Source organism: Corvus cornix, chromosome 4, assembly GCF_000738735.6.
Source record: "Corvus cornix cornix isolate S_Up_H32 chromosome 4, ASM73873v5, whole genome shotgun sequence".
NCBI classification, from domain to species: Eukaryota; Metazoa; Chordata; class Aves; order Passeriformes; family Corvidae; genus Corvus; species Corvus cornix.
In genome coordinates, this window is record NC_046334.1 from 66,947,781 (window position 1) to 66,968,813 (window position 21,033).

The 21,033-nt window shown below is 36.1% G+C and overlaps 1 protein-coding gene across 1 annotated transcript; it reads left to right on the forward strand.

The window, feature by feature from the left end:
- The first annotated feature begins 3,231 nt into the window (after nucleotides 1-3,231).
- On the forward strand, nucleotides 3,232-20,686 carry SPON2 (spondin 2). The gene is made up of 7 exons (XM_010402067.4): nucleotides 3,232-3,326; nucleotides 14,184-14,246; nucleotides 15,046-15,271; nucleotides 15,625-15,848; nucleotides 16,124-16,315; nucleotides 17,315-17,489; nucleotides 19,563-20,686. Exons 3-7 carry the CDS (start codon nucleotides 15,049-15,051, stop codon nucleotides 19,739-19,741), a joined length of 993 nt encoding a protein of 330 aa, XP_010400369.1. The 5' UTR covers nucleotides 3,232-3,326; nucleotides 14,184-14,246; nucleotides 15,046-15,048; the 3' UTR covers nucleotides 19,742-20,686.
- Nucleotides 20,687-21,033: the final 347 nt, after the last annotated feature.

A 21,033-nucleotide genomic window follows, 5' to 3' on the forward strand; every position in this document is an offset into this window, starting at 1 on the left:
CTGATATTTCTAACCTAAATATTTTAATTTCTCCAAAATACGAAAGGTTATACCTGTATATGCAAACCCCCCCCTAACCAGAGCAAACAGTTCCTTCGATAACTGCAGATGAGCAGCATTTCCTAAGCTATATAGATCTTCTCCCTTCTTGTGCTTTGGTGATGCTGACATACTTAAATAATAAACACACATGAGCACTACTCAAGAGAGGTCAGCAAAAGGATGCTGGAAAAAAAGGAAGGTTCATTGTTACCATAATAGCCTTTTAATGTTCTGAAATATTACATCAGAGTTAAAAATGAAGGATGTAAACAACAGCTATTGAAAACATCCAAATGAACTGAATAGGGTCAGAGTTTGGCAATTCAATTAAAAAATCTATAAGACAATACAAACTACTTCTTTGTATCTGAATTTCATGTATTTATGTATGCACTTATTTTATTTTCCAGGACCTCAGTTATGAGGTAACTACAATAAGTTTCCAGGGTTTTCTCAGCACGTTCCCGAGTGAAAAGATGTCTTAATCCATATCCTTTCCCTACCTTTATGTTTGAGAGAAAACTTAGAGCCTTCAGGACTTGTACCAAACACTATGGATGGCTCAAGAGAGAATTTTTTCACTCTAGAAAATGAAGCTCCTTCTAGAGATTTTCCAGATGTCACAGCCAAAAGGATTTGTGAGATCCTAATATGTCCCTTCAGGCTCTTCTAGTCTCATGGATGAATTGAAGGAGGTAGGCTTGTAAAAGTATACTATTCTTCTTTTCTTTCAATATTGTATATGCAGATACCTTGACTGTCTTTTCAGTATGACTATGCTTACAATGTATTTTCATTTACATTATTAGTATAGCTTGGTAGGTAATTTACAAGGTCCAAACCTAACATTCTACATTACCCTGTCTAAGAAAATACTTAATATATCTGTAGTTTTCCTTCATAACTAGTGAGAATACTCACAGTTTAATTAGCTAATTTTATAACATTTCCTAGAAATTATTCTCATGGGGTCTCTTTCCCTCCAGTTTTAAATCTGTGAGGGCTTTCAGACTTGGGGACAAGATTAATATATTTTAATCACAGTTGTTCAATTTCTTAGCCACACTGCCTCTGCTGCTATGCAGAAAAGAAGATCTCTAAACACCTTGGAAATAGAAGGCCACTTATAAAGAACAAAGCTTCCTAGTATGCTGATCTATATACTTCTTATCTTGGATGCCACTTAAAAATTTAAAATTTAAAAGGGAAAATATAATTTTTGTGTTCTTTTACCACAGACTTCTATTGTATTTCTCTGGAGAAATCCTTTCTCCCTTTATTGAATACTAACAGGTGGGACATATTCTATGTTCTCCAGTTTGATCTCTCAAGCCTCTGTCTTGGATTTCCTTTGGGAAATGGGAAGACTGGGAAGTGAAATGAACGTGTCTACAGACCTTGGAAACACCCACCTATGGGGATTTAATTTTATTTTTTAATAAATGGTCTTTATTCCCTCAGAAATGTATGGAGTTTACGAATGGTTGTTGAAAAGCAAAGGTTGGAGTTGGAAATCTGTTTCATTAAAGGCTGATACAAGCTGATAAATATCCTAAATACTATCAGTGGCTTCTTAATGGCAGTACCACAGGGGTTTTTAGTGAAAAATCACACATATGGCATATAGAAAGTCTCTGTAGAAAAATACATTGATCCTTGACATTTTGGGCATGAATGACTTGGTGTCTGCCAAGATATTTGCTACAATGGATGAAAAATACTAGATCCGAATGGATTTAAAAGGTCACTTCAGAAAGAATTTGCAATGTATTTGAAGGAAACATGAGCAAGGAAAAAGCCTTTCTAACAGAAAGGTTGTAAAGATATGATGAGTCTACTTTGTTTATTGAGTGCACAAGGTAACAAGAAACAGGTGGAAAACAGAAGCAGTGAGCAGTAGGGTACGGACCAGCATCACACGGCATGGCGAATCCCAGCAGAGGTAAGGTCTCTCATGGCTAATCAAAGTTGAAGCTGATAAACTACAGAAAACAGGATTTGGAATTCCTCAGTTTTGTGCAAATTGTCCTAACTGATACAGTTTTTGAAATATGACAGAGACCGTGGAGGCTTCTGAGCTTGCAAAAAATACAGTGATGGTTATGGGAGAGCCACTCTTATTACCAAAAGGTTTCAACTCCTAGTTCTTGTTTATTTTCTCTTCCAACATCCAGCAGACTTCTATGGCACATCCCAGAGACTGTTCCTGCTTCAGGTGACAACTTTAACTCATACACATTCCTACAAAATACTACATTTAGTAATAGCCACCTCTTTCACTGAGTTTTGCTGAAATAGAAACTTTCTGAAGTTATGCTTTGTCTTCCATGTGCACAGATTAGAATCAACCTTGTATTTCATTCTTTTAGGAGGCAGTCAGGTACCATGACAACAGCAAGCAGTGCCATGAGCTGGACAGACAATTATTCAATAACTGTGAGAAGTGACTAGAAAGATCAGACAATAGGTGGACATATGTTAATTATTTTGTAAGATCTATCTACCTGCTCTTTTCTGTACTGCCCAATACAAGCAGTTATATCATCCTTATTCTGGACTATGTTGGTGTAATCCAGACTCTGAAAGATGAGGACGAGCATAAGGCTCATATATTTGCATCTTGTCCCTCCAGAAACCAGGGCTTAGGGAGAGTGATGAATCCAGGTCTCAACACAGGTCTTACTCGAGGTAGGAAAATGAAAAGGGTGCACATCTGAGCCCGAAAACCAGGAAAGGCTTTGCAGTTTAGATGGAAGCACTCCAGGCTGCCTCAAATTTTGACTGCTTTTTTGCCTGACAGATGACAAAACTGAGTTTTTTCTTCTTGGCTTAGTCTCTATTTCGTGGTTGCTGGGGATTTTTTCTTGCTTGGTTTAAAAGCAGAGGCAGAAGGGCTGCCTCTGCTTTTCCTGGCTGTGGCAGTTTGTGTCAGGTGGACTTTGGGGAGGAAAAGGAGGAGATTACAATGTCTGCATGCACATGGAAGGACTCCTGACAAAGCACATGGCTTGCTTGTTTCAAAGGAGCAGATCTGCAGCCAAGCCTTGGAGGTCAAGGAGAGGATACATTCCTAGAGACCCGGAGGGAGACTGTGGAGGTTGCTGCAACCCAGGAAGCAGTGCAATCTGCTGGGCTCCAGAGCATCTGGAAGGAGAGCTCATTCTGAAAGGAAATAGAATACAGGGGGAAGATTTGTTTTCCAAACATTTGTTCATCTGCATCATCCGGAAGACCTGCATTTGGTGTATTTTAATGGGTTGCCTGTTCTCCAACAAAACATAGAGGTTAGAATTACTTTTGTGGTTTGGGGGGGTGTTCATTCTGCAGATAAACCTGGTCCTTCCTCAGGGTTCAGACCTCCTCAGAGTCCCATCAAAACCCCATAAAGGCAAATGCTTTTATATAAGCTTTCTGGGACTGAGGGCCTCTCTTACTAATTTAGAAATGACTACAGAAACATTAGTAAATTATGGCTGGAGTAATTTATTTGGCCAATCCTGCTGGTAGAAGGAGACAAATAGCTATTATAATGGACTAGAAACCATGGAAAAAATAAGCTTTTAATCTCTTGGAGCTGATCTAATTAGTGATGACAACTTGTCTTTAGTTAGTACAAGAGATTTAAGAGCAGAGTCTAATGTTGGTTTTTGTTTCCCTCAATTTTTGACTGCTTTTCCATCTCTTGATGCTAAAATCAAACACTTCAGTTTTCCAAGAAAGCATTTATCATGTAACACACATTGTAAACAAAGTATAGCTTCTATTCTGTTTAAAATCTATAAATTATGTGGTTCAAAATTACAAATTCATGGATGTGGGGGCTCCCACACAGTTATCCAAGTTCTGTGCTGTCCTATATACCCTCAAGTAATCCTAGTGCAATCCTGGAAAATAAAAGCATAAACTATCACCAAAAGATATTAATCTCCCAGTAAACTGAGCATAAAGAATTATGCTTTTTTAAACTCTCTTCTTTTCCTGTTTTGGCATAATTGTCAGTGTCACTGAACATGAACTGAAATCCAAATATCCCAGGCTTTGTAGAAGCACAACCTAAATCCTGTCTGCATCACCTTTATAGAGAAAATCTGCACCATACTTCGCTTTGTTAACAACTGTTGAATTACACTTTCTAGCTGAAGTGCTAATGGATTGGGGTAAGAGATTAATGGCTGGCAATAAGTATAACTCTGAGTGCCTGATTTGCTGTATATGGTGGGACTTTCTTGATTTATTCAACAAAGAAAGTGTGCAAAAAAATTGATACTGTGAAATGACTGGATTCCTCTGATAATAGTTTGAGATTTGTGATGTAACATGCATATAAAATAAAATTACTTTCAGAAATTAGTATGAATTTCACAGTAGATTTTACAAACTACTGTTATCAGAAATACATTATTTTATTTCACTTTATTGTTGTGGGGAAAAAATAGGCACTACTGTTACCATTGCTAGCATTTGTAAAGGTAGCACCTCATGCTAAGAATCGGGAAAGATCTACTTGCCTGCAGAGGCAATGAAATGACTGCTTGTATTTATATCAGTTCTTATAACACTGGAATAATTATTAAAGGAAAAAATCTATATTTTTGCTGGGGATGATCAAAGTTTTCAAAATAGTGAACATGAAAATAAGGAGATGCAACAGAAAAGAAATATGTTAGACAGAGTATTGGTAATTATCAAAGCCAGGTTGAAAGAAGTCCTAGAGAAAGAATTCAGGATTTTGGGAAAAGGCAGATGATCCACACTTGAAAAAAGGTAAAAGCCATTTCTTTATATCATACTACAGTATACTATAAAAATAGAGCCCTTGATAAAACAGGGCATTGTCGGCAAATTTCTGACAACATTTAATCAGTGGAGTGGCCAACAAGGCAAACAAGGAACCTGCTCTCCCCTCAGTATTGGCAGATGATGTAGGGAGGGACAACAGCCGTAGATGCACCATGGGAGGTTCAGTCTGCCGAGGAGAAAAACTCCCACAAGGAATGTGGTGTGGCACTGGAACTGGTTACGCAGGGAGGTGCTGGAAATCTCCACTCTTGGTGCTTTTCAGGAACTGCTCGGCCAAAGGCAGAGCTGGCCTGCCCTGGCTATGTGACAGCCCTGCTTTGAGTAAGAGGCTGGACAAGAGATCTCCAGAGGTCCCTCCCAAGTGGTGTTTCTATGATTCTAGAAAATAATTTGATCTCTATTATTGAATATATATTGAATGGAATTGAATATTCACAAAACATTTAGGAATCATTTAACTCATTACAGAGTATTAGGCCTGCTATTTAGATGAGTAAATCAATAGTTTTAGATTTCTGGTTTTGATTCTTCTGGCTTTTTCTATTTCAGCAATTCTAGAGACAGTTAGGAATGTCAAAACAGTTGCACAAGGCTATTACTGCGCATATAGAAAACTAAATGTGGGGACTCAGAAAGAAAAGGGTATACATGATTACTGAAGTCCTTCCCCAGTTCTGTGCTTATTTACCCTTAGTTTTAAGGATAACTATAACATTTTAATGTTGGGATTTTTCCCTTTCTTCTAACCATGCATTTTATTCATAATTATGAAGTGTTGTCCAAACAATTGCTAGAACAGTTCCTCAGAACACATAATTGATAGGATATCAGTAAACTGCACTGTCCCTTTGAAGGACAGATTAGGACAAGAAGTGAAAAATAATATCTTTCCTTAATTGAATCTGCAAACGGAATTCAGGGTGGTTAATTAAAATGTGGTCTGGGCAATGACTTTTCTATTGACAAAAGGAATTACAATATGAGCCTTACATCTTTTAAAAGAATAGGTCAGATTCAGATTCTGTTCACATTGACATAATTGTAGAGTGTTTCTATTGATGCTAATTCATATTTATACCAGTGCTTCAGAATTAAAAATCCATTTAAGCATTTCTAGCAATACAGTGTGTCCTAGCATGATGCTTGACACTGATTTACTTTTAGAAGCAAAAGAAGTAAATGAGCAGTACAGCTTCCTGAGATATAAATTTATATCAATTTATCCCTAATTTGTAGTTAAGGCAGAATACAATGGAGAAAACTTAAATTTGTCATCTCGTTGTAGAGTTCACTTTTTCACTGTAATAATTGATAAATAAAATTCACACTCAGGCACTTAAAATTATTAATAATGCAGAGATTTGAAACAGAAGTAAAAATTGCAAGAAGTCATATAACCTACCATTTAAACAGCTGCTTTCTTCAATTTCAAAACAGCAAACTCTTTTTTTTTTTTAATATAATTCCACTTTCCTCAATGCTGGCAAAAATACCAATTTAGAAAATACTTGTTCTTACAGTTTGCATTCCCCTGAGTTTTGTTGAGAACCAAAGGGCGAATAGAACATTTTATTTTGTTCAATATTTCTGGGGAAGAGCAAGCTTTTGGTTTTAGACAAGTAATATTGGCCTGTGGCCAAAAACAATAATGTCTTACATTTAATAGCCTTGCTTCTTCTGCTGTATACTACTTTTAAAACCTTTTGTGCTCTTGGGTACGTATGGCCTGAAAGGTACTTCTTTTCGGCGGTCAGAGTTGGCAATTCTTTTGAAAGTTTCTTTCTGTGCATTGGGGCATATGTACAGCCAAGTGAAAAACCCAAGTGTTTCTATGTACAACACAATGTATCTATGATAACCTTCCACCTGAAAGGGTTTAAATGAGAACAGAGGACAGCATAATGTTAGAAGTTCTGTTAATTAACGAAAATCCATTTGAGAGGAGCTGGTTTCAAAACATTTATAAAAGATTGTAAAAAAAGCCTGTTTACTTACTGTGAAGAGGTCACAAAAGACTTGAGGCTTCCCATAATAAACTCTGTTTTGGCATGCATTTAGTTCTCTTCAGTAATATTTGGGTTTCAGCCAGAGACCCTCCACAAGCACATCATCACCACTGTGAAAGCTGCTGTCATTGAACAATGTGCATATGAAGGGGCTTTCCCCAGAACCCAAAAGAAGCATAATTATGTTGTATCACCCTGAATGTTTAGATCCCACCTCTCAGTCAAATAATTCACTCCATATTCTCCATCCTCATTTAACTTTAGTATAGCGAGTTTTGGAGAGAGATTGGTTCATTCTAACTCAGGGAATTCTGCATGGAATTCCACTATATGGCATAGATGTATTCATATCATCAGCACTACATCCTCCTCCTTTACAAACCTTAGTTTTACAATTACATTCCCTTTATTAGGAAAGATAAATCTCAGATGTGGAGAGAACTTATGAAATTATTAGACAGGTGAGGATTTCTTGTAATTACCTGAAGCATTGATGTAATAGCAGAAACAAATTTTCTTCATAATGTAAGTTCATAGGATAGTTCAGGTCATAAGGGACTTCAGGAGGGCTCTTATCCAATCTCCTGCTCAAAACAGGGTCAGCTTTGAGGTTCGATCAGGCTGCTCATGGCTTTGTCCTGTCTCATCTTAAAGCCCCCAAGGAGGGAGACTGCCCTGCATCTTTGGGCCAACTGCTCCACCACTTGACTGTTACGATGGTAAAAACATTTTTCCCTATATATCCAGTTTGAACATTTCTTGCCTCAATATATGCCCATTGCCCCTTATCCTCCCAAGGCCCACCACTGTGAAGCATCCAGCTTCATCTTGGTGACCTCCTTATAGGCACTGGGAGGCTACTATCAGGCTGCCTTGATCACTTTCCCTTCTCCAGGCTGAATGAAACTTGGTTGCTGTCCACTGAGCTGACACAAGTTCATCCATATCTGCCTTGTATGGAGGTTAAAAGAGGTCAGAATATTGAATAAAACATTCTGATCCTATTTATAACCAAGCTAAGGAATGATAACGGAATTATACATGTAAGCAGGAAAGTTTTACTGATTTTCATATATCATTTCCATGGCAGAAGGTAAATAATTACACCTGAGTCCCAAAAATGTGGTACCACTCTGACAGTGGATACAACTCCGCATTCCAATGCAACCCTTATTCTGCATTGACTCCTCACCAGTTTTGGGGTGTGAAAATGATAATGTGCTATGGTGGCAATTAATGGATTTTACTGAACTAGAGCTATGCAAACTGTGATGTATGGATGAGTTCCCAGAAAAGACCAATTCAGTTTTTTCAGTACCCCATTATTCAGATGAATTAAAGATGTAACTCTAATAACTCCACAGCTATCATTCAATAGATTTAAGGCCTTTGAAAAAAATACAAGATAAATCAACAAAACTCACTGTGAAGCAGGACACAACATAAGCAAAGAGTGGTGTTGATGGCGACTACTTTAGAAATATAATTTGGTGGCCTACAGTATTGCCACAGAGATAAAGGACTGACATTTCTACAAGGCAAAGAAAGCATCAAATTGGTCTTAGAAAGTCAACACCTTGAAAAGTAGCTTTGTAGTGTTTAAATATTTTTCCAGTGAAAATTCAAAGGCAAGCAAGAAGTACAAATGTTAATGGCACAAGCTCATTTCACTTTAGAAATGAATTGAAAGATATAATAGGAAGGTTGGACTTGCTGGAAGATGCAGTCCATATTTTTCACAAAATGAGAATTAATTTTTATTCTTTTAACTATGCTGCTGTAGTTTTGCCCTGTTCTCCATAGCCAGTTTTCAGTTCTCTTCTTAAACCTTTGCATAGACAGGTATATTAAATATACTCTGTGATATAACAGAAAACCATCAAATTTACTAGCACTCAAGGTTTAGAAATATGGCAATTCCACCAGCAACAAAAGCATCCAAAAAAAACAATGTCCAACAAAAAAATTCCAAACTTCCATTGGAAACAGTAGAACAAGAATCTAAATCTGTCAAAATACCGTATTGAAATGACCACAGGGATTTCTGTGCAGGCTGTCTACTCAGTCTTACTGAAGAATGAGAGAATGAATTAATATGGTAATCAAAAAACTTCTCCTTTTAGGTTTACACTGTGTGTGTGCATGTGTGCAATTCCACAAAAATATCCTGTCTTCTACTCTAATGAAACTGTAGTGCAGTACATATTAGATTCCCTTCAGAGCAATTTTTGTTTCAGTTATAGGTTTTCCTGCAGATATCTGAAGCAAATTTAAAAGCAGGGATCCCTGTAAGTCTTCAACTCAGGTCTGCAAGATTTGTCTTCAGCATTTCCTAACATCTAGCTTGTTCCAGAGTTCTGTTGAGTCCTACAGGCTATACAGTCCAGGGAGCTGAAGCTGCTGGTATAGGCATGCCACAGGTTAGCACAGTGCTCTGAAGGCTGACCCTCAGCCACAGCTTAGACTATCTGATGAACAGGTCAAAGAAGCCTTTTTTTTTTTTTTTTCTCTCCTCACATCTGTGGAGTTTTTATGGATAAAAAGATAGCATGAATTCCTTCTCCAATATCCTACTGCAAAGGCCTCTGGAAACAAAAAGAGGCAGTGGCACTACCAGCTGACAGGTATGCAGTGGGCTGAATGACGATGAAGTCCAGGATAAAGGAGCTGCCTAAATGCATAATCCCTGTGAGTCTGCTTCATTCCTATCGTAAGCATTAGCCACAGTATGGGAAGGAGGCTCCCAATTTGTGATTTAGCTGCTGAGCTGGCAGAGAGGATTTAAATTATTTGTTTCCAACTGAGTTCATTGCTGCCAAGATAACTCCTCTTTATCCATAAAGAAGATTACAAGACTTCATGGTTTGTGCTACAGATGAATTGGATAGATAACCTTGGTGGTTATGTCATCAGGAAGTGTTTGTGAGAGCCAAGAAGAACAAGCTTTACATATTATGCTGAAGGACTGTCGTGAGACAGGAGAAAATGGCTCTGACCTTACAGCGGAAGACAACTTCTGAGTTCATATGACTATTGAGAAAAGTCATACACTTTGGGTACTAGAGGGTACAAAAGAAACATAACCTCTGGTCACTGTCATGGGGGACCTTGATTTGGTTAGCTAGGGCTGGGCTACGTATTAGGTGTTTCAGTACTGGAAAGTATTTTAATACAAATGATAGAAGAATGCAGAAGATGACAGAAAAGGTTTTTGATGCTGATGAGTGTCATTGTGGTCAAGAAGACTGGTATTTTTCCTTATCCTTTTCTATATCTTGGCTTGAATTCTCAGTGACCCCTGAATAGAGATGCCTGGGTCAGTTACTTAGATGCTTCCATGGGAGGTAGGATCAATGGAGAGCTTATCAATACAGCTAGTGGAGACCAGAGAACTGCTCATCCGTTATTAATTTGGTCAAATATTGGTATGGATTAAAGGGTCAGCGGAACAGTTCTTTAGCTTCTATAATCTAAAATAAATAGACCTCCATTATATGTAGTGGCAGTGTACATATTTAGTTTGTATGTTTGTACTTACTTTAGGTATCTTTATCTGCAAAGTAAATTTTTATCCCAAAAGATTTATAAAGATTAAAGCTGCCTTCACTACTGTTCTACCATCCAATATCACGATGTAAATGCTTTCTTTTGTAAAAGCTCCCAAACCAACACCACAATTTCTCCATCATAAAATGTTCTGCTGCTTGCCACTCTGGTCCTGAGATTTTACAACTTAGAGCTTAGAGGGTTTTGACTTAATATAAGCCTTTGGCATTGCTGAGTGTCCATAATTGTATGTGTCTCCATGGTAACTACAGGACAGAAAGTATGGCTGTATAATCCTTTTTAAGTAATACAATGTTATGTTTTTCTTGGTAGACAAAGAGATCCTAGCTAGTCATAAGCATGGTAAGCAGCCTGTGAATATCAAAGTTGCACATATACTCCTTATCAGCAGAATGGAAATTGTTTGAGCAAAATTGAAAAGTGTGTTGATAGCTCAGGAATATAAATACAAAATTTTTGGAGATTCTCTTTTGAGTAAAGATGGGCAAACTAACTTCAGATCAATCATTTTGTAAATTTGCCTTTCTCTTAATCTTACGGTTTAATAGAAAAGTCATAACTAATCATGGTAATCCGGTTGCTTGCCAGAAAAAGGGCTAAATTATTCTCTGACTAATCAAAGTGGAATTTACGTGATGTTAATGTGCTATATTCCTGTGTGATAGCCTGAATATGCTCATTTAAATGTTTTCGTACAGTGTAAATGATTCCAGAGCCAACAAGAAATTGATGATACTGCTGTATTTTTAAGTAGGTTTTTCTTGTTTTCTCGTTTCTTTAATTATTTTTGATTAGAAACAATACAGACTATTTTAGACAAAGTTATGACTGACCTTTAAAAACCAAAAGTATCTGGACACCATTATTGTTTTATACTTTCCAGCTTTCATCCTCTGAATCTTGGTAAGGACTGCAGGAACTGTAAAACTGTTGTCATATTGACAAGAAACAGCAGAAGTTGCACACTTCTGCAAGCAAAATTTAACCCAAGGCACACTTTGGCACTGATGCTTAAGTAAAACAAGCCTTATATGACTAATCCCTCTAGTATTTGGGGTCCATAGAGGCATATATGTGGATAGAAAATAGGTGTACCTAAGAGACACAAACTTGAAAAACAAAAGCTATTTTGCTGAAAAAGAGAAAGAAAAAATACATTTATGACAGAGGCAAATTTTTCTAAATGTAAGCTCTTTTTTCCAGTTTACCATGAGTTTTCAGCAGCTTCCTAATGTGACATAAAAACTGAAGAAGGAATGCAAGCATAGGTTCTGATCCCACAGCATTTTTTTTCCCCTACTGCTGGCCCACAGAAATTTGGCATCTGTAGTTCCCAGCCATGAAAGTAATCCATTGAGTGGAAATTTGCTTTTTTTCTGCTCTTTCTTTTCCTTCCCATCTACGAGACACATTTGGTGTTTTGATGTCCTTCACAGTGTCAGAGACTGATTATGCTTAGCACAGTTTCTATTTAAAGAAATAAGACAGTGAGTCTTCAAGTTAGGATTTTCTGACAACATTACTCTGCATGTTTTTTTGTTTTTTTTTCTTCTCCCTTCACTCAGCCTCAGGGGGCAGGGAGGCAAGATAATTAAATAAATTTACAGTAGTTTGCCCAATGATTTCATTATGAATTCAACTAAGATAAGAATGAGACTCTAGGTCCTGAAGAATTTAATCCTGAGAAATCTGTCATGGTAAAGCCCTCACTGTAAACAGAGAAAAGTCCAGTGCCAATTCAGGGATTGCAGCCTGCATGTATTGTCCTGTTCCTGGGTACATTCATAACACGTAGTCATGGAACCAGAATAATCTAGTCTGGTGGTGTGCCTTTTGCCAGCAATTTATCTTTGAAAGGAAAAGGTTATTCTGATATATTAAATATTTCTGTGTCAGAACCAGAGATAGTTGCTTCATTCTTATTTGATGTGTTGTCCTGGCAGTGCCACAGTAGGTTTCAGTATGTGAAGTTCACTGGCTCAGTAACTGTGATGATAGCCAACAAAACCTACTGAAGTTTAAAGCTATTTAATAATAAATATGCAAGCCTTAAGTAGTTTTAGTAATACACTGAGCAATATACTTCTAAATTTGTGGGACCTTTGTGTAGTTCTAGAGGGATGCATGGGCTGGATGTCATTAAATTAAAATCTCTAAGAAACCTGTGGGTCTGGAATTCTGTGCGTAGGAGGGAGTGAGCTGGATGTAATTCAAGTATCATCCTTCAACAAACACTGAAAGAACTTGTATAAAAGTATCCATGAAGGCTCTTTGCTCTCTTTCTTAGTGGAGTCTGGCTCCTGGAAGAGAAATCAATTATGGAAAATGTACCATTAACAGAGGATGGAGGAAGAGACCTTGGAAATAAAGGTCATGTCCATGCCTAGATGGCTTAACCTGCTACAGGATTCCCACATCTATCCAGATAAAGAAGAATTGTGCCTATAGGTGCTGCATCCATCTATGTTGAAACCTGCAATAGATTCCATTTTGTCAGCAGAATAATTGATTGAAATTCCATCCAGACATCCCAGTTTATTCACCTCCTGGCTTGGATTTACCACGGGGTGGGAGGGAAGTTTCCAGTTAAAGTGCCACAAAGCTCAGACATGTTGTTTGGTGGACAACACTGTGTCACTAAAGCTGTATGTCGTGTGCTTAACCTATGCTGGCCTGGGAGCTGCATCTGGAAAATAACTGGGATTGTTTTGGTTTTTTCCCATATGCTGTACCATCATGTTTGAGATCTGGGAAAGTACTTAAGTGACGTTCCTCACAATTTCTAAAGAAAACTCTATGAAATATTATTTTCATGGTTCACTATAAAATTTTGAATTTCCTTTGCTGATCAGCCACAATAGCATTTGTTAACCTTACAGGTTTGGCACAAAGCCCTTGTTTTCCCTTATTTGAAAATAACTTAAAATAAAGATTAAACATTATTTTTTAATTGGGTCACTCTATAATACATATTTTTCAAAAACAATTTAAATAGTTTTAGTGATGCAGATATATATACTGTGATACAGAGGATGTATGATTTAACTGTAATAATGAGATTTTTATTTGGGATTTTTTACTCTGAAGACAGCTAAGAAAAATCTCCGAGCTTCCCAAAACCACTCTTTCCAAAGAAACCACAATGTTACAGAGCCCTTTCATTATCCAGCATAGAGCACTGTACACACAAAAATATACACTGTACTACTTTAAATTAATTCATATTTTCAGGAGACACAGTCTGTGTGAGTATGTGCAATTATGAAATGTAACTTTTTCTCCTCTTGACATTTTTAGCTGCCTCACCCCTTTTATTTGAACACATACATATGGTGTGTGAGAGTGAGCAAGCTCTCTGTAAATGTTTGGAAGGAGCATCTGTCAGACAATAAAACTTACAAGAAAACATGTTTCTCATTTAAAGAGTATTCATTAGAACTATTTCAGTGTTGGAATCAGTTCATTTGTATAGCTTGGAGGCATTAATAAGAGCAGGGAACTGTAAAGGCACCAGAAAACTCAAACTGTTACTAAGAATCCAAAGTATTTTTTAAAAGCATTTTGTCTTTTTGGCATCTCAGTCTTCTGATAAGGAACCTGAACTAGCTGACAGACAGGAAACCTCTGCTAGTCCTTCCAAAGGGATTGCAAACAAGAAGATGGCATGATTTTTGCAAACCTGGAAAGTCTAAAGATTGCAATAATTGTTGGACCAAAGGGACCCTCTTCAGGCATAAATAGCAAGACTCCTACTGTCTTCTCTTGCAGACCAACTCAGCTGCCAGCAAAAGCAGGTGCTCTCCCCCTACCAGTGCTCCAGAGGAATATTTAGTGAGTATTCATAGTTATTTTTACAAACTAATATATTAGTAGTGATTTACTTAACTTTGTATAGTTTTCTCAAAGGACAAAAACATTTAAAAATCAGTTTTTAAGGCTGTTATTTTAAACAGTTGGTGGAATTCAACAGTCTGATGCAATTACCATGTTAATTTAAAAAGAAAATTTGCACAACCTATGACAGTAACTTTAAAATAATATATATTTTTTAAAACTGTGTCAAACAATCTAAAGGAATTACAATGTTTTTAATTCACATTATGACAGCAAAGTAATTTATATAAATATGAAATGTATTTGATTTTAAATGTTATGCTATAAAACAGCCTTTGTAGAACACGAATTTAAAATAAATCATTTCTTTTGGCAAAGTAACCTGCAATTTAATCTTTAGAAGAATAAATATACCACTAATGTTTTCCACAGAAACAGTTGCTACTCTAATTAAATCAAGATGTGACTCTAATCAGATTTCAAAAGAAAATCAGAAACAGATTTTTCTCTGAGGTAGTACTATGGACAAGGATAAGACATTTTTATTTTCATTTTCATTAGAAACACTAGTCCCAGGTAAAGTTACAGGTTTGTAGTATATAGCATGGAAATAACAAATCTGAAAGCAGTATAGTAATGTTTTCAGAAGCATAACAATTTTTAGTGTTTCAGATATCTGCTTTCTCTTTGCTTACAGCTTATGCCACATTACATTTTATTAGGTAACTGTTATTAATTTTTGAGTTTAGAGTGACTAATATGGCTAACATTTTTTTTCTTTCTTTTCGTGTGGAAGGGAATGGAAAACCTGATGTTTGTCTACTGTTCCTGTAAAGTTATCTGGACAGTACTTGTAACAATACTGGGTTATGCCAGCAGCCTGCCTGTGGGGGATGATTCTCTTTGCACAGCAGAGGAACTTGCTAAGTACAAGATAATCTTCACAGGGAAATGGAGTCAAATCGCTTTTCCTAAGCAGTATCCACTTTACAGGCCCCCAGCACAATGGTCATCCTTGCTAGGTAAGTGAAGTATGTCCAGTTTAAGAGCAGATAAGTCTCTTGACCAATATGACAATTTTTTCTTAACAGTTATGTCAGATAACTAATGAAAAAGGAAAAAAAAAGCCAAAGTTATTAAGAATGAAATGCAGTTATTGAAGCATCCACAATGTTTTCAAAAATCTTCAACTGTTTTCAATTGACTTCTGTTTTCAATTGGCTACAGCTGAAACAAACAGCGATAAGCCAAATGTTTTAGTGTTCACTCAATTTTATACATATTTTTTTGACCTCAGAAATAAAACAAAGAAAATGAAGAAATAGGGACATTCTAAATCAGACTTTTATGTCATGCCATGTATTCACTCAAATAGGTGTTACTCATAGTTCTGACTACAGCATGTGGAAAAAAGATGAATATGCCAGCAATGGTGTACGTGATTTTGCTGAAAAGGGTGAAGCATGGGTATTAATGAAAGAAATAGAAGAAGCTGGAGAGAAAATTCAGAGTGTACATGGAATCTTCTCTGCTCCTGCAATTTCCAGTGGTACAGGACAAACCTCTACTGAATTAGAAGTGCATCCAAGACATCCCTTAGTAAGTAAATGTACATATTAATTTCAAAAGTTTATTTTATGTCACCAGTAACCAAAATTAAATATTTGAGTTCTCACTTGTAGGAATAATATAATGAAAAAGAGTTACTAAAAAGCATGTCACATTGCAGAGAGCACTGTACAGCTTCTATAAAGTAAAAGAGCATAATGACATTATTCCACTAACTTTGAGTTAAAATTACTATAAGCAGGACTGAAGCATTCCAAAGCAAGTGATGCAATCCTGATGGATCATTTTGTTTCATTTTTTCATAGGTTTCATTTGTTGTACGAATTGTTCCGAGCCCCGACTGGTTTGTGGGTATTGACAGCCTAAATCTCTGTGAAGGAGACCACTGGATGGAGGAAGTATCCGTAGATCTATTTCCATATGATGCTGGAACTGATAGTGGATTCACATTTTCCTCCCCCAACTTTGCCACTATTCCACAGGACACAGTTACAGAGGTGGGTGCATGTACATAGTTTAGCACTTCATACTGCTATATTTTGAGTGTTCCCTTTTAAAGAAAATTATTCTTTAATTGTGAAACTATTTTCAGTATTTGAGAGTGCTGATGCTCTCTTTATATGGATTTATTACACAGCTGATAGACCTACTGCTCTTGTTTATCTTCTGTATCTTTGAAATTTATTAGGTAAACGTAGATGGCTCATGAGAATTTGTCTCTACATTTTAATTATTTTCTGGAAAAGCTGACAATTTTTAGATGATGTTTAACAATCCTTAAAGTAGCAGGAAAATGAAAATACTCACAAAAGTCCTGACATCACCAAATGTATATCTAACCCGGAAAATTCTTAGTAGTGAATACTGCTGTGAGGAGGAGTTTTCAGTTGAAAGCACTGCTGAAACCTGAAACTGTTACATTTGAGGGAAAGGACCTAAAGGAAAGCAGAGAACTTCAATGTGGTGACACTGCTTTCAATCTCTTTTGCTCGTTTCATCCTCTCTATGCCTCATACTTTGCTTTTGCCATTTAAGAGTGGTGGCAAACGAAGGATTTTGATTCAAATACTTTAAATACTATAAGTATTCGGTTAATCCTTTCTTAAAGGTGAGTTTTTCCAGCAATAAATACTGTGCTAATGAGTAATGAGGAAAGGAAGAGAGAAGCATTTGGCCTCTCAAATCCATATGACAGCTACTACAGCATGCCTGATATTATTGTTTAACACTCATGTATTCTTCTTGTAATAACATCTAGTTCTTTCTCCTAAACCATTTCATACATTACTGTGTTCACAGTACCTCCTACCACAGTCCTGTATCCACTCTAGTATTCTGCATAAAAATTCTGGGATGACCATCATAGTTATGTGAACTGAGGTTCATAGGAACTAGTTGTATGCAAATTATTTGCCAAAAAGTATTAGCATGATTTACAAACACAATTTTACTGTTACCTTCTTAGTTTCTTTAATAGTCCCCTTTTTATTTCACAGATCACTTGTTCCTCTCCAAATCACCCAGCAAACTCATTTTATTATCCCAAACTCAAAATTTTGCCACCAATTGCTCAAGTAACAATGGTGAAAATAAAGAAAAGCCAGCTGGGTCTTTCTGCACCTTTTATTAATCTTCCAGCTAAAAGCAATGAAATAACAGACACTGTCTCAGGTAAGTGATTAGTAGATGTTCTCAATTCTGCTATTTCCATTCACTCAGAAATATGTGGAAATCTGGCAGGTGATGTGAATGAAACAGGCGATCAGGCAGAATATTCTCCTATCTGCATAGGAATAGTTCCAGACTCACAAATGGGAAATAAAACAAGGCAGTTGACATAAAAGAGAATTCCTGAAAGAATAAGTAAGGGATTGCATATTTGAGCTATGGTTCAAAGGATTGGGTTATATCCACAGTAAGAGCGACCCAAGCCTTTGTATCAGCGTAGATCAGTGAATATTATGAGAAACAAATGACACTTGATCAGAATCAGAGTTCCCAAACTCTTTGCAACTTTGAAGTAAATATTCGTCCTTAAGGTTTTACATGATAATGAAGCCAAGAACTATTACTGTTGTCTCTTTCTGGGTCAGAATTTAGCAGTTATGTGCAATAAAAATTTATATAATTCAATTGGTTTGGACATATTTTCAATAGAAACATAAATCCTGACAACAAAAATAAAGTTTTTTTAATTTTTATTTTCTCAAAAATATTAGCTAATAATCTTGAATAGGCAGGAAGACATGCAACCTACTGACTCAAGTCAATCGTAAGGGTGATTTTCAAATCTCTGTATTAACAAATATATAATTAACACAATATTTGCTCAAAGGGAGCAATATATTCCCAAAATAGTTGCGATGTTCCGGGAGCTTCTCCAGAATGTCTGAAGATTGCGCGTCCCTAGCACTGTGCTGGTCACCTCACAACCACTAAAATAAAGCTCACTCTTTACACAGTTAATGTGCTATTTATACTTTAATAAATGTATTTATCAATTTATAGTTGTTTAATGTATCTCTGTTAGTAAAAAAGACATATTCAAAATGAGTGCTACACATCTCATTTACAGTTATATGTCATTCCCACAACATTTGAAAGGAACATTTGGCCCTGTTCAGGGCCAAAATTAAAAAAAAAAAATTAAAACTGCATTTAGAGTACGGTACTTCAAAAACCATTTTAAATCACAAATCCCCACTTTATTTTACATGAGCCAGTAAATCAGCCTGTTTAGAAACTTATTCCAGAATCAAATGATCAGATTTAATTACCAGAGGTCAAGCAGTGTCCCTCATTCCCTCTAGAAACATAGTGATGACAACGGAAAGTGGTGAGTTCACTGTAATACCAGAAATTTATACCAGGTGTCACACATTTAGTGTGGCATTTGAAGAGGGGCTTGTGCACACTTGTTTTACCCACAAATGCTGTAACAGGCAGTTTTCATGCAACTTCCTGTGACAAGCAATATTTTAATTTAACCTGCTAAGGAATATTCACCTACTTTTTATAATATTTATTTTAGATAGATGCATACATTATGAATAGTACTTCTGCTAGATAGAATTTCTAACTTCTTTTCTTGCAGGAAATGAAAACTATATTGAAAATCCTTTCAGCATTAGAAAGCTTCTACTGACAGAATATCTTTATTGGCAAAGAGAAGAGTAACACACACACAAAACAACAAGCTGATTTAATGATTAAAAAATGGCAATTTTCTTTATTTCTAAAGCAAATTGGACCAAAAATAAAATGGAATTTCATATGAACAACTATAGGAACAATAGCTACTTGCAAAGAAATATAAATATACCTAGATAAACCAGAGAAAAGCTTTAATCCCAGTGTTTTTAGTAAGCCATGCAAAGGAAAATGAGTTATAAAAATTGACAGCAAACATTTTTTAATTCAATCTTTTGAGTACAATAATTTTAAGCATAGTTTTCTTTTATAGGAATTCTATATTTTCATTCAAGAGATAATGTGCTGCACTACTGATATAATACCTCAGACAGGCTCTAGACTGCAATAATAATACCAGAGCCGATGAGGTTAGGAGCTGAAACCAGACTATTTTTTAAATTTATGAGACACCATATGGATTTTATTAATATCACCTGTATTTTGTATAAGAAAGGATGCTGTTTGATGATCATTCCTTAATGCTTTTCCAACTGTGTATTTGACTTAAGTACAACTCGATGTAAAGTTACCTCTTTGCTGTGTGTATTGCAGAAACACCACTGGACTGTGAGGTTTCGCAGTGGTCTTCCTGGGGTCTCTGCAGAGGGGTTTGCAGAGAAACAGGGACCAAGATCAGAACTCGTTTTGTACTTCTTCAGCCTGCCAATAATGGAATGCCTTGTCCACATCTGGATGAAGAAACAGGATGTGAACCAGAAAATTGTGTCTGAAATAAAATATAATAATTAAGATAATTTAAAAGTAGGATAAGTTTAAATCTAAACTACATCAACCAATGTTTTTTATAATTTGGATACGCTGCACTATTTTGCTGAAAAGCTGTATTAGAGTGCTTTTGAAAGTTTTTGTTTAATATTAAGATTTTGGGGGGTTAAATTCCTAAGGTTGAGTATGAGAACAATATTGGATCGTTTACAGACCAAAAATCCCCAAATAAATCCTTCCTCCAAATGCACTCTAAGTTCTTGGAGTACCCTCTAGTGGCAGAAAAGAAGACCTTTGGAAAGACTGTACTCCACATTTTTACTTCACAGTAAAAAATCTTTCAATCACAAAATCTAAACTAATAACGTCCTTAAATATTGTAATTTGTTTATATACAGCTATTTATACCTAGAAAATAGTTTTTTGCTCTAAATTATGTTTTTATAATTTATTGGCATTTTTGTTGTCTTTCTAAACTTGCTTAACACGCATTTCTTCAGAAACTACTTACATAAATCAGAGTGACCAGATGTTTGCAGTGTGGTTAAGACAATAATGGAACTGAGTAAACTTGTCTTGAGACTTTTGAATATATGAAAATGTATTTTTCTTTTTCCTTCTGGAAAGTTAGAAGAATAACTGCCATGAGGACACTCGGCCAACAAAATTACTAGAAAAAAAAATCAGAAGTGTAGATACTAGTAGAAAACCTCTGAGCTGAATTTAAAATGTTGGCTGAGATTAAAAAACTGATTGTTGGTGTGTGTCCCTCACAAAACAACTTTAATCTCAAAGTGAACGCTGTTGACCATAACATAAATTGTATCATTAACCTTATATATGCAGTAAATGTGTCCATGTTTCTTTATATGTGTTTGCTGCTATTTGTGTATATAGTACCTACAATTAAGGTATACACAACTATGACAATACACATGTCAGAAACTGTTCCTGACTGCAAGTTTTAATGCTCAAATAGCTGTTCTAAAATGAATGTAACATATGGCTTATAAAGAGCTCTGGCTACCACCTCGGAAAAGAATTTTGGAGCAATACTTATTCAATAGAATAAAGTCAGCTCACAAAACTTTTACAGCACACTGCAATTTTACAGATGTATAGCACAGGTATTGAACAGGAGAGTTGATTTGAGTAGGTCTTTCTGGAATATGCCGAATACAAGATAATTTCTCTTGTCTGTAAAGGAGTCCACTGTATTCTCCATAGGGCTGAAACATTTAAACATTTCTCTGTATTTTTTTTCCAGGAGATAAATCTTGCAAAGACAAAAATAAAT

Bases quoted from the DNA above. Each gene is read 5' to 3' on its own strand.
- SPON2 (XM_010402067.4), top strand. From the start codon at position 15,049: ATGGAAAACCTGATGTTTGTCTACTGTTCCTGTAAAGTTATCTGGACA. The intron at 15,849-16,123 runs GTAAGTAAATGT...ATTTTTTCATAG, and splicing joins TGCATCCAAGACATCCCTTA to GTTTCATTTGTTGTACGAAT. The intron at 16,316-17,314 runs GTGGGTGCATGT...TTTATTTCACAG, and splicing joins CACAGGACACAGTTACAGAG to ATCACTTGTTCCTCTCCAAA.